The 14,179-nt window shown below is 44.2% G+C and overlaps 1 protein-coding gene across 25 annotated transcripts in view; it reads left to right on the top strand.

Annotated features, from left to right (window-relative positions):
- Positions 1-14,179, top strand: part of KCNMA1 (potassium calcium-activated channel subfamily M alpha 1) — a 717,266-nt gene that overhangs the window by 581,407 nt on the left and 121,680 nt on the right. For 17 of the 25 annotated variants that reach the window (XM_077895128.1, XM_077895131.1, XM_077895133.1 and 14 more), the window contains one exon: positions 1,257-1,333. In XM_077895128.1, the coding sequence (XP_077751254.1) occupies positions 1,257-1,333 (77 nt within the window). Of the gene's footprint in view, positions 1-1,256; positions 1,343-12,146; positions 12,321-14,179 lie in introns of all 25 variants that reach the window. The other 8 variants (XM_077895127.1, XM_077895126.1, XM_077895129.1 and 5 more) reach the window with 2 other exon arrangements.

Below are 14,179 nucleotides of genomic sequence, written 5' to 3'. Positions count from 1 at the left end.
TCCTGGGGCCGGCCAAGCCCAGCACAGGATGACTTTGGACAGGTTGTGACAACCCCCTCAATTTACAGATGGGAAGAGTCCTGGGGACCTCTAAGATGTCTTCCAGATCCCAAAGTCTTAACATTGGTTCTAATCGGTGCCAATCACATGTGCAAGTCCTGTGAAAATATAAAAAGGAGCCTAGGAATAGAGTAGTCAGGAATTGTGTTTCTTTCTTTATAGTCTTGGTGAAGGGAAGACCATGTTTATCCCTGGCATTCAATTATGTTGGGAGTGGTAAAGCCAAGGATTTTGTTATTCCCTATTTCCAGAGCTTGTAAGGTTGTTCCAGGGAATTTTATCCCAGTAATCCCCTGTCCTAAAAGAATATAGGCCTCCAGTGCTGTTCTTCTAGGTCTTATGCATTCTGTGCTTGAATGATCTTGTTTTGTCTCATCCAGAATATCTTTGATACAGCCAATGTGCTTTGTGACCACAGCTTGACACTTTTGTCAGTTGAGGGGATCTTCTTGTTGACTTCTTCCACTGGGTACCCAACCCAAGAGTGCCCTCTGCCCACCTCATCGCAGTGCTCAGCTGAGCTGTGCTTCACCATGAGAAGAAAACATCCATTAATTACGTGTTCTTGGGGCTAGAGAGTACGGGAGTTGATCCTTCCAGTTTGGAAACAAATATGGGCTACGAAATGCCAGAAGAAATTTGACAGAGGACCCCTTTGACTCACCACTTTTGTCTTTCCCTGTCACCTTCCTCCTTAATCTCCCTCACTTTGGAAAGAAATGTGCTTTCAGACTGACAAGGCTAATGTTTTTATTTGACTGTGGAACCCTATCCTTGCAGCCCCTTTGATAGCTATCTGACCAGACAGCAAGGGTCTCGGAGATGCATTCAACTTCCCCACCAGGGGCCTGGGGCTGGTTGCCTACGTGTTCTGATGGGCGGCACTGAATACTGTGCCCAAAAACGAAAGACGAGCAAGCAGACCCAGGGTGTCACATCGGCAGCCATTCCCCCAGTTCCTTTTCAAAGGAAAGTTTATTAAAAGAAGCACTAACTCAAAATGCAGAATCTTGTGTTTGAAATAAAAGGTCTTGCAACAAACATTTCTGTCTGTAAACGTCTAAACCTTTCAAAAGATTAAAGGAAATTAGTGCTGGCGTGTTTCATTAATTTGGCACCACGGTGGAGGAAATGTGGTACTCATTTCATTCGGGTGGATTATGAAACGTGTCAGTTTTTCCATTCTCTTTCTCCAGGGCATTTTTTTACTGCAAGGCCTGTCATGATGACATCACAGATCCCAAAAGAATAAAAAAATGCGGCTGCAAACGGCGTAAGTAGTGTTTCTTTCCCCCTTCCCCCCTCCCACCCTTTCCCCCAAATTTGTTTCCCTTCTCCTTTTCCTATTAAAGAAACACTAAACATCAAGAGGTTTCTTGAATATGTTTATGTTTCACCCAGCAGTTTAAAGAGACATGAAAAAATGCTCTGTCCTCGCTTTCTAGAGCAGGGGAGGAAAAATCACCACCATCAACACCTTTGAAAGAACCTAGTGCCTAATCCCTATCTCTGGACCCTGCAGGGATGCTGAGGTGGTGTGTCCACTTGAACACAGTCAGTATGGTGTCCAAAAAGGAGGACAGCTAAGACCATAGAGGAGGGAGAATTTTTGCATAGTCATTTCCAGTGGAGGCGGGACCGCCATATGTGAAGATGGCTGTACTAGGGCTGAAAGGGAAACTGAGTCTGAGGATGCTGTAACCCAAAAGGGAGCTGACTCTCTTTCTATTTGGGACTGCTGCCTTGATACCAAGGTCCAGAGTTTTCCCTTGTGGTACCCTCAGACTGGTCCAGGAAGAGGACTTGGCCACCACCAATCACCTTTATTTGCCGTTGCTCCAATAACCAACCTCAAACACCATTGCTCCTTGGGGTAGACTAGATCGGGCTCGGTAGCTTCTGGCATATGCCGTCTCAAATCTCTTCCAAAGCAGCTTGCCAACGGGACCTCTGGAGAAAGATATGGTAAGTCAGGGACTTTGGATCATGGGCTCCCGAGAAACCAGGACTTAAAGTGGGCTTGCCTTGAGAAGGCCACGCCTCTTGCAGTAATTATGTTGCATTGCCTAATAGAAATTGTTCATGACCTTAAAGAAAACAATAATAATGATGCCTTCCTTCCTGTGGTGATTTAGTGTTTTTCTGAGCTCTTTATTTATGATCATTTTTTTTCTTTGATCCTCATCCTAACCCTGGGTAATTGGCAGGGGATGTTATTAATTCCATTTTACAAAAAAGAGGAAACTAAAGGCTCCAAGTTTAGTGGGAAGATGAGATTGCTAAAAGTCACATAGACCCAACGGACGGGGGTTCAGGCTCACCCAAAGGCCTTTCCATGTTGTGCACTCAGTGCTCTAATCATTTTTGCAAGAGAGGAGGGCAAGGCAATGACCTTGGGTCTGATGAGTAGAAACACAATTATGAAAGATCGCCCCACAAAATACTTTTTCTTAAGCAGAAATCAGATAGAAGAGCACTATTCCTGGGATATGCCAACCGAAGCAAGGGCTTTTTTCCCTGCATTCCTGAAGTGGGGGACACAGTAATGTAAAACCAGTAAGATATAAATACCACTCTGCTGGAGCACGAAGACGCTCGATCTCTTAGGCAAATACCCATGGGAGCACTCTTGGTCCAGAGCAATTTCTGTAAAAATCCTCTGAAGCTGGTTCCCAAGTTTGGGGCAGCTTAGGCCCATTGCTTTTGCTTTCTCCACTGACTCAACACACATGGCCCTGTTCCCCCCAGCTCTGACACCTTACTCCAAGTAAGGTGAGTATTTATCGATGACTTAGTCAAAGAGAGTCTAAATTCTTTTTTTTTTTTTTAAGATTATATTTATTTATTTGAGGGGGAGAAACAGCATGAGTAGGAGGGAAGGGCAGAGGCAGAGAGAGAAGCAGGCTCCTCACTAAGCCGGGAGCCCTGTGCGGGGCTCCATCCCAGGACCCCGGGATTATGACCCAAGTCAAAGGCAGATGCAGAATAGACTGAGCCACCCAGGCACTCCAGATACTCTAAGTTCTTGAGGTCTAAGAATTCTGATTCTGACAACCTAAAGGGAACATCTAAGGAACAACAAACCCACTTCACTTCCAATCCCTGGGACTCATTGATGCCAAAGGCCCTTCTTACCAGGGCATCCACCCTAGTCCTGCTTGGTTGGTTGTGAACACAGAAACACAGCTTGGCTAACCAGGCACCCCCCAGACCATTTCCATCAGAGGAACACAGTATCCCAAGGTGGAAGTAAACGAGAGTTACAAATATGAAAGGGTTAACTCCTTTATAAGGAAACTCTTGTAGCGGGAGGGGGTTAGGAAATGCAAGAGTGTTGAGGCCAATAATCCATGGCCAGATATCTGACAAAGAATCTGGTCCCACGGGGTACCACTGAAATTCACTTATTGACTAGGCATCTGCATATTTCTGCAGGTGCTTTCTTGCTGCCTGGGATGGAAGGGTGAACAAGATAACCACTGTTCTTTTGAAGCCTTCACTTTAGTGAATGAAGACAAACAATGATCATAGAAGCCATTAAATTCAGATAGAGTCAAATGCTATGAAGAGAGAAGAGACTGCCTGAGGGTATGGGGAACTTGTAAGGATGCTGCTTTAGCCAGAAAGGTCTGGAAGGCCTGCCTTGGAAGGTGACATTGAAGCTGTGACCCTGTCCAGGTTGGTAGGAGAGCAAGGGCAGAGGTCAAGAGGCAGGAATAAGTTTGAAATGTTGAAAGGAAAGAAGGAAGGAAGGAAGGAAGGAAGGAAGGAAGGAAGGAAGGAAGGCCGGCCGAGGTCAGAGAGGAAGCCAGGGGCCATGGTAAGAAGCCCAGGTTTTAGTCCTGTAACTGATACAGCAGTTGGGAGATTTTGAGCAAGGAAGGGTACAGCATCATCAATTCCTGTATTAGATGACTCCATGGTGCCTGGCCAGAGAACAAACTCTAGGAAGGCAAGGGTAGAAGGCGGAATGATGGAGAGAAAGTGTCTCTGACCCCTGTTCTGATACTGGAATGTTCCTCATAGGCATGTAGCAGAACTCAGCAGAAAGCTTTCAAGTCCCTAGAAATGAGCATTTGGCCTCTAAGATATTTTTCCACCCTGATTCCAGGCAAGCAAACAGCAGCTAACTTTAACTTCATCCTAGAGGGAGAGGCACATAATCGTTTGAAAGAATTTTATTCTTTTCGTTCCCCTTAAAGCTGGTTCAGCTATGGAAGTGTGTGATCTCTTACCACGCGGCATGGCACGGATTGCCGCAGAAGGAATGCCCCCAAAGCCCAGCCAACATGACAGGGGTCTTGCCCCTGTCTCTTTGTACCTCCTTCCCTCTTGAGCTCTTCATCTCATAGAGGCCCCCGGCTGTGAGGTTAATGTTTGATAACAATCAAAATTGTCCAAATATTGTTCTTCCTAATTAAAAGGCCATAGCAGCCTGTGTTACAGAGGGCAGGATGCAGATGTGTATGTGTAAGGGGTGATCAGAATAAAGTGAATTATTAAACATGAACTTCCCTGTGCATACCAGGCAAGTCAGGAAATTGGGGAAGATGGGCTTTGGTTGCAAAGAAACTTTCATTAGAAGGAGTTAGAACTGTAAATAATGCATTGGGGAGTTCCTGTGCCTTTGAATGCACATTGCCTAGTGCCCTAAGTTGGAGAGGGCAGCTCACTCACATGGTCATTAGTCCAAAATGTTAGGCCAGGTGTTAATAATTCACTCTAGAATGATACATCTCCACCAGGGCAGAGCTGATGACAGTCATTGGTCTTTATCTGCAGCTTCCTAACCCTCCCCTCCCAACCTAGCTCTTCCCCTTCCAACCCCATCCCCACCTCCCCATTCACCTCAAACATTTCATGCCATACTATCTGGGAAAATATTGAGTGTGGACATTCCATTTCTGGAAATTCTGTGGTAGTATAGTTTAACTTTTGCATTTCTTTCCATTTCTTCATAGCATTCCATCAAGGAAGAGAGTCAAATTCAGCTGTCTGGCCAAGAAGCAAGCTCTCAGAATCTACTATTTACCCATTTTCTTCTTTTGTATAACAAACCTGGTCTAATGATTTACATTTTTTCCCCCAGCCTGTAGAAGTTTGCCAAAGGGTGGACTCCCAGGGGACAAGTCATGTCTGAATTGATGTATTTGAAGGAATTTTCTTGAACTTCTAATCATTGACGTATTTTTGATTTATTTTTTTTTCTCTTTGCTGCCTTGGAATACGGCCCCTACTCTATTTTAACTGCACACTGGTAGTGATATATTGTGAGTAAAACGGGTTCCCAGTAGCCCGGAGTCCAGTTCCCCCTGTCTTTCTCTAGAAGAGATACTTCTTTTATTTTCTGTACAGTTTCAGTTTCTTTTTTTCTTTTGGTATTTATGTTGCATGTAGCAGTGACATCATGCCCCAACTCCCTCATCCAGCACAGTCTGCAGAGTAGCCTGGAGCTGGAGACCCCTGAGAGCAGGGAACCCACCCCCACCTCCGTTCATCTTCCCATCTCCCAGCCTCTTGCCAGCTTCTGGCGCTGTCTTATTTTTCCATTTGAAAATAAGACCTTGACCACAGTGTTTCTCTTGAAGGCCTTGTCTCAGGACCTTTAGGGGACGCTGAGTAGGCTGAGGTAATTACCACTATAGCTGTAGATGCCTCGTCAATTGGGAGTCATTGTCATGCTTGCCTTTGATAAATTAGACCTGGTGTCTGCTACTGAGCTTGAATTCCTATCCTGAAGGAAACACATATGCTACATATATATTCCTGTGTTGTGATATATATATGATATGTACCAGTACTTTATATGTAAAAATGAACATTTTTATATATAAGCATAGAGATATTTTATAGAGAGAGTGATGCATTTATTACAATATACGTACCTCTCTATGTGAGAAAGTGCTTGTTAGAGAATTAATTGGACACCAAACTTTGGGATTGTAAGTATCTTAAGCCACCTTACTGGAGACAAGTACCCAGTACTTGTCTTCTGTGGAAACAGTGGTAATTATTTCCTACAGTCTATGAAGTTCCCTTGCTTTTAAATAAAGTTTCTCTTTCAGTCAGTACCCACTAGGACATAGGCAGTTCTGCCTTGGGCATTAGTCAGGCATCTTGGAAGATCCATTTACTTGTTTAAGGTAGAAAAGGTGGTTCAAGAACGATGTTCCATTTTGCTAGAGAGCTATGCAGAAGTCGGAACAAGTCAACTAAGCCTCTGAGCCCCTAACTTACAGAGTAGGAGCCCTCTCACCCAACAAGATGTGGCAATTTCAGGGCCAGTGTTTCTTTATTTCTTTTTTTTTTAAAGATTTTATTTAGTTATTCATGAGAGACACAGAAAAGGGCAGAGCCATAGGCAAGGGAGCCTGCTGCGGAACTCTATCACAGGACCCCGCGATCATGACCTGAGCCAAAGGCAGACGCTCAACCACTGAGCCATCCAGGTGCCCCAAGGGCCAGTGTTTCTGTGCGTGACTCCCAGCAATGCCACGTTCGGTGGCACCAGTGATGAGCATCGTCAGGTCTCTACTCATGTACGTGAGACTCCATAGAAAGCGAGACTGCAGACCAGTGCAGTCCAGCGGTCCTGGAATTTGGAGATATCTCAGCACTCAGAACTCTCATCGCCTTTACACCGTGCAAGTGGGTCATCTGGTTTTGGCTAGTCTTCAGAGTTTGAGACTGTAGAATGCTCAGTGTACAAACAAAACAAATCAATGACGTCCTCAGTTCATCACACAACACCGCCAAAATTGACTCTGTGGCCCCCTTTATCTGCAGAACAACTTGAAGGATGGCTCGAGGGCATGTGCCACTTTCATACCTGCAGAGGCACCTACCGCACCTCATGATCCTTCAGATTCAAACAGAAAAGGTGATGTCAATCCACAAACAACTCTGGTGCCAAATTCCTCTACCTTCTGCAACCGCAGTGTGGTGTTGAGGGCAGGATCAACTAATTCTGGGTACTTAACGAGATTGACATTAACTAGCTTTTTCTTTCCCCTCTCTCTGTTCTTGGAAAACCACCTGGAAGATCTTTCTTCTCCCTGCAGAAGCTAATAGGAATTTTGCTAAGTGAAGACATCATTCCTCATTTATAGGACCGGAAAGAATGCTCTCTGATTCCCACCGTCACGCCAAACAGTTGTCTCAACCCTATACATTGGTGGAAACTTTTTCATTCTGTGGATGCACCTACATATCATTTTAGTTGCTGCCGTGCAGCTTCAGAGTTCAGGCTTGGAATTCACCCTTCCTTCACTGGATTGATTTTAGACAGGTCATTGCGATCTAAAAAGTATCTACCAACTGAAAGGCAGATATTGTCTTCTTCCACACTAGTCTTCCTTTGAATTTGCTCCATTTGAACCTAGAATACTTTTTCTTCAGCAGTTGGAAAACTCCACCTGAGCCTCTCAGTCCAGCGCTGCCTTTCCTGCCCCTTCCAAACCCACCCTGGAAATTAAGATTCTGCAGTTGGAAATTGGCTGGCAATTTGGTTGCTGATGCAGGAGGCAGATGGTGCTGAGAACAGGATGGAGTCCAACTCCCTCTTCATTCCAGGCTTGGCTGGAAGGGCTAACCCGGCCGAGAACCTGAGTTTGACAGCTGACTGTCAGTCCGACGCATGGAAAGCGCAGTAACGGAGCCACAGCGACAGCAGCCACTTCTTTTTAGGTTTCCTTTCTTGGGATCACGACCTTTGAAAGTAGAGAAAAAGTGGTCCGAGAGTACGTCTGAGGAATCCCCCATTTTTAAACACTGAAGAGTAAACCGGTAGCTCTGATGATGTCCATTAGGGAAATACTTTTATTTTATTTCTACAAATAGGGCTAGGAAGTCATAATGGCAATATTGGATGAATATCCACTTCATTGTGGTGAGGGAAGGCAGATGAAAGCTTTTTCTCAAATTGTAAAAGTGCTAAGGCAGAGTTCTTTGGAGGAAGGTGAGACCCAGGGTCTAATTCTTGGCAACCACATAACCTCTTTGAATCAGTGGCACTGGTCCAAGAACAAGAACCTTGTCATGTGGGCCAAAGACAAAACCGAGTCCCCGCAGGCTTATATTTCTGCTTTCCCAGAGTTAAGCTGGCCTATGGGGCCAATTAATTGAGCATAAAGTTCCAAAAGCCCTAAGATGGAATGACAAGTAGCTACAGTATTCACACCTACCAGAGACACACTCTTGTCTGTTCCCTGTCCCCGGAAGCTGCAGCAGGGCTTCAGGGAGGCCCAGGCAGCTGGTGCTGAAGTGGCCCCACTTTGCTGGCCTTGGCGGCCGAGCCACGGTGTCCGCAAGTCCGCCACTCTGGAACCATCTCCTAGAATTCACCGCTTCATCCCCACTGCCCTCTAAACATCGGCTGTGAATCCTAAGAACCACTGAAGTGAAATGACACTGCACAGATTTCGATCCTTGAAGGCACGCAGGGTCCCCTTTCTGCTGCCCTTCAGAGAAAGGCCGGCTAGTTGGGGTGGTCTGTTGACCAGCTGCTCTTCCACATGGATCCACTAGATGTCCTCACAGATCTACTTTGTATTACCGTCCACATCCTGGGGAAAATTTCCTTTTCTGAGGCTTGGGATTTGGGAAGAGAGCGTTGGGGGACTCTGTGAAAAAGAAGCTCAGCAAACGCCAAAGATGAGAGGGCACGTTAGGTGTCCAGGGAGTAGATTAAGAACCTTATTTCTGCTTTAAATAAACACTGAAACTTTCAAAGTTGCTCTTTGAAACCTAACCTTGGGAGTTTTTAAGTGGCACTCTGCTCTCTAAAATTAACCTTCTAACCTACATCAGCTCTAGAAAAAGGAGCCGGTCACGGGGAAATGGAAATAAAACGCCAGCGGTTCTGAATATCTGGGATTCGCTAAAACAAAACCAGAGGATTAGGAAGCCAGAGAGAGTTGAAGGAGACCAGGGGTGGTGGTTTCCAAATCAGGAGGTCCATTGACTTAATTTTGATATAATTTTGTTTTACAACTTGAGAGTATAATTTTACACACGGAGTATTCACATCCTCTGGAACAGCTACCACCACACGGGCAAATCCTCAGACGTTTTTAGTTAGAGCGCTTGCTCATGACTCATTTCATGGCCCAGAGGAGGGCTCTTCTTGGCCAGGACGCACATCCTTCAAGCCTGATGACTCTCCCCACCAGAAAGGAGGTCAGATGGGCCTCACCTTTTAAGAAGGTGGACCCAGAGGCGTAGGTGAAGACATCTTGGGGGTGGGGGCTGTCAATGAAAATGGACTCTTCCAGAAGTAGAGTGAGAGAGCCACCCTCCCAGTCGGTGGCACCTTGGTCTAGACATTGTAATTCACAAAGGTTTGTCAACACTTGGGGCTCAATCATTTTTAACTGTTTCTGTCTTGTCTTTGAGCCTCTCATTGATCATTTTTGCTGTGTGTTGTTTTTTTTTTTTTTTTTTGTGGTGGTGCTTGTTTGTCTTTTAAGATTTCTATTTTGTATTTGGTGTGAGTGTAAAAAACGATGACTGGGGAGGAATGACGAGTAATAGCATGTTTGCTTTTTTATGCATATGCTGCTTTGGAATGTGACTGCTTATAATTAACATTTAATCTTCTTATAGCAAATGGTTTTTTTTTTTTTTTTTTTTTGCTGCTTCGATTACCAGTTTCAGCCTGTTCCTGCATGCTAACAATATGAAATTTTAGAACAATGCATGGTTTCCAGAACAGCCAGCAATAACAGTTGCAAACAGTTCCTGAGAGGCACTGGGTTGAAGTTGTGTTTCCTCCTGAAGGCCTCATCAACTACGAGGTTTAAAAATCCCCCGTTATGATGGGCTTACCTCTGACAGAATCGTTTCAAAAGTTATTCCGCTCATCCTCCCTCCCCTTGTCCTTAAAGACGGCATACATAGAAGAACTCTCTTTCCCTATAAATGTGTCAGATTCTATTATTGTATATGAACCCAAAATGGCAGTATGGAAATGAAAACCAGGGACTGTTGCTAATGAGAAGCATAGCATTTCAGAGTTTGATGGGCTTCTCTTCTGCTACAGCATTTGATTAAATTTTTCTTCAAAATAATTTATTTACAGTGAAACAAAAAAAAATTATCTTTGTTTCTCTCCTCTGTGTAAATAACAAATCAGTATTTCCAGCAAAAGAACTGAGCCAAAAATAAGCGAGCAGTCTACAAGTTATACATCAGATCTGGGTGCATGTAAAATAACTTCATTTTTGTGTCTTCAGCTGAAGACTTTTTCCCCTTTCTTGACTTCAACTACTACTGTTTGGGGTGTCCGGGCATTCACACCATGCCTTCTAAAGTCTTCCAATTCAAATGCTATAGTGGAACTTTTTTTTTTTTTTTGGTAAACGTTCAGCTCAGGAATGATGTACCACGCATTGAAGAGGGCTGGGGCTGCATGATGATGATGATCTGAACAACCAGCTAGCTAGGATGCTAAAAGAACATGTCACTAAAAATGGGAGCCAAGTTTACAGGAATGGATCTCTCATCCATCTCCCCCAGTGCCTGTTTCTCACAATCCTAACGTTACCCCTGCTTGACAAATATACTGTATGGCAAGTCATAAAGGTCTTAGAACAGGACTTGACCCATTTGAGAGATTTAAACCCCTCTTCCTGGTGACTGTAACATTCAAAGAGGGCAAAACCACAAGCCATATTTTAAACTAAGAGTGCAACCATTCTCCACAAAGAAAAAGAAAGAGGGGGAAAAATGACTTTTAAAATGGAAGGTGTGGGCGCAGGGAATAACACCTCTCCAGTCCCGGCTTACTATTTGGCTATGATGCCTGGAATAAATACGAGTTCTTCTCCAATCCTGTGAGAGAAGCAGGCTGGTTCACGCTAAGTGATAAGCAAACACGTTTGCCTGTTGTAGCATCAAAATGGGGCACAGAAAAGCTCCTTGTGCTGAAATATAAATTAACTTGAAGGATAAGAAAGAAGCAGATTGAGAGCCACTGTGGTGATGCCCAGCAAGTTTTGTAGGTCGGCCCTCAAGTTGGATCCCCAGGCAGTCCCGATCCTATGATATCAGCTTTAGAAGAGCTATCAACACTGCACACAAATATAAATAAGATATTTTACATGGGACCTAATCTCTTACTTCATGTTTTAGAATCTCTAATCTATTTTGGCCAGTATTTTCTGTTTAAGAAAAAAAATTATGATTAACCAATAGCCCCGATGGCTTTCCGAATTTTCAGTGGGTGGGGAGAGAAAAGCAGATGCGATTTTCAGATTCTCCCAGCTTTAAGCAGAAAATACACCCATGAGTAGCTAAATGCATTCCAATAGACCAACATCTCATATGCTTTTGGTGATTTCTTATTTGTGAACTGCCTTTAATGTCAAATACGCAGCGTTAGCCTTGAGTAGCTGCATTTCTTATATGGACAGATTTGGATATTTGTTCTGTCAAGAGTAAATTTAAATTCCTGTAGGCATCATGTAAACTCACTCTGGGGAAGTTCAGCAGAGGCATCCTCAGATTCTATATTAACATGTAATCGTTTCACATCTAATTTGATGAAAGCTTGTCCTAGGCTCTGCCTAATGCTCAGAAATGGATGGAAATTAGAAAGCCTACATATTAGATATTTTGCATCTCGCAAAAACCATTTATCGTACCAAATCAGCAATTAATTGATTGGCTGTGTGTATATTTTGACCTCCCGTATTAATTGCGCCAGGGGACAAATGTTGGTTACATTTTTGCTGTCTCTAACGTGCTCTTCTTCTCATCCAAGAACCCGATTGTAATCAGCCATGCCCGCTTCCTGTAGTCACCTGCTTTACCTAGGGGAGAAAAATAATACACCACAGCCTTTGGGGAATATACAGGCAATTTATATTCTCACTGCTTTTTTTTTAATTTATTTTTTTAATTTTTTTTATGTACAACCAAACTGTTACCAGCAGTCACTCTGCATTTTTTTTTTTCTGGGTCAAGACTGTTAATGTGAACTAAGACCTGTGTTAAATCCCTGTAGCTGCCTTCTAGCTGCCTTGCTGTGTGTGACCTTGCCATTAACTACCGCTCTTCCTCTCCTCCCATCCAACCCATGGTGATAGCCAAGATGTCCATCTACAAGAGAATGAGACGGGCATGTTGTTTTGATTGCGGCCGTTCTGAGCGTGACTGCTCGTGCATGTCAGGCCGTGTGCGTGCTAACATGGACACCCTTGAGAGAACCTTCCCACTTTCTTCTGTCTCTGTTAATGATTGCTCCACCAGTTTCCGTGCCTGTAAGTTTACCCCCGACACACGGAGTTCCGTGTCTGTGCTGTCCGTGGTACCATCCCCGTCTTGTGTTGTGTACCCTGTGGTCCTGGTGAGTCCGTTGGGCTGATGTTTTCTTCCCAGTGTGACCTTGTGTGTGGTGGTTGATATGTTGTCCTCGCTGCCTGTGTCCATGTCCACCTCCTGGGGAAGGCCTTTCTTCCCATTCTGTTAACTCGTTGCGCTTCTGGTGATGGCGTGCGGGATTGTGGTATTGGAGTCTAGTGGTAGCCTCCCTCTTTCTCCTTTAAATAAACATAAATGGAAATTCATGTGACAGCATATCAAATGCTGTGCTAATACAAAGATGTGTGGAAATGCCTATCTTAATGTTCGGGTAAAGGCTATACATTGGATTGGGTTGCAGGGAGGAAGGAGAGAGAACAAGCCAACACTACCATTAAATTGCTTGTAGCGAGTGTAGATACCTTCCAAAATACAACAGGGTTAAGATGAATGTGGATTTCTTTCTTTCTTTCTTTCTTTCTTTCTTTCTTTCTTTCTTTCTTTCTTTCTTTCTTTCTTTCTTTCTTTCTAACCTTGTCTTTTTAACCTGTGTCTCATTCCTCCGGTGCTAGGTTGTGTCCTATGTTCTGGAAAAGAGTATTCTAAATCTGTAAACCTATATTGACTGGTGCAGTCTTGGGCTTTCCTCAGAAAGACAACTAATTCAAAGAATCATTATTTTTCTCAAAATAGAATCTCCCATCTAACTAGCAATTGTGATTCCAAAAACTATAAGCCACAAACTGCCATGATTTCCACCGCACAGGACTTTGAGGTCAGTCTTCTTTGTCACCCACAAGGTCAGAAATGTTAAAGAACCAGTCAAGGCCTAGCAGCTGGCAGCTGGCAAAGCTGAAACACACCAGATTCCTGAGATCTCCCTCATCCTTGTCTGCAGCATGGACTTTGTGGGTATTTTACTGATGGTTCTCGGGTGATGTTACTAAAAGCTCCAGTGTGTTTGCTGAGGTGCTGGGATGCAGTTCCTCCTCTAATGGCAGATGAGGTTGTGTTTCCATGTGAAGACCTGGATGTCTTCAAGTGTAGCTCTAACCTTATTGTCACATTTTTGGTAACACAAAAGGTAGAAGACAGTTCCTTGTTCTGTGCTTCATCCCTTCCTCTTGAAAGCACCCGGCACATTTATTGGTAACCATATTGCCATCTGGCCTCTCCCTTTCTCAGTGCCCAGAGCTGGATGAACTAAATTTTCACCAGCAGGGGTTAATTCACACTGGTAACGAGGGTGTAGGGGAAGAGGAAGAGCACTTGCTCTCGAGCATCTATTCCTGTGAAGAACTTGCTGACCCACCTGTGCTGGTGCTGGAGGTGGTCCCAGCATGGGGTGCTTGTGGGACAGTGATCCACAGAGGCTCTCAGGGCTGAGGGAGCCCTGACTTCACTGTATGCAGTGGAGTGGTGTGCCTTGCCAGGTGCTCATGTTTGAATTTGCTGTTCAGGTCAGAGGCACAATCTGTGCATCGAACTGTTTTAGAGTCATTTGGAAAAGTTATTATCTGGGACCAGAGAATCATCCTTTCTAATTCACAATTCACTGTTCTCCCAGAACAGTGCCAAGAAACAGGATTCGTTTTTTAAAAGTGATACCTAGTAGAGGTTGTACTGAGGGATTTTGGACTGTCCCAACCCCATTAGCCTAAAATCCTAGAAAGGGGAAGTTCCTTTCAAATCTTTTGTACAGCTGCCGCCACAGTATGAAACTTTACCTCTTTATTCTTATCTCGAGAATTCTTGCTATTTCCTATGACACTATAAGGTGAACTTGGTGGTAACCACATGACGAATTTGTCTAAGATGT

Source organism: Canis aureus, chromosome 4, assembly GCF_053574225.1.
Source record: "Canis aureus isolate CA01 chromosome 4, VMU_Caureus_v.1.0, whole genome shotgun sequence".
NCBI lineage: Eukaryota > Metazoa > Chordata > Mammalia > Carnivora > Canidae > Canis > Canis aureus.
This window is presented reverse-complemented; position numbering and strand designations above follow the sequence as displayed.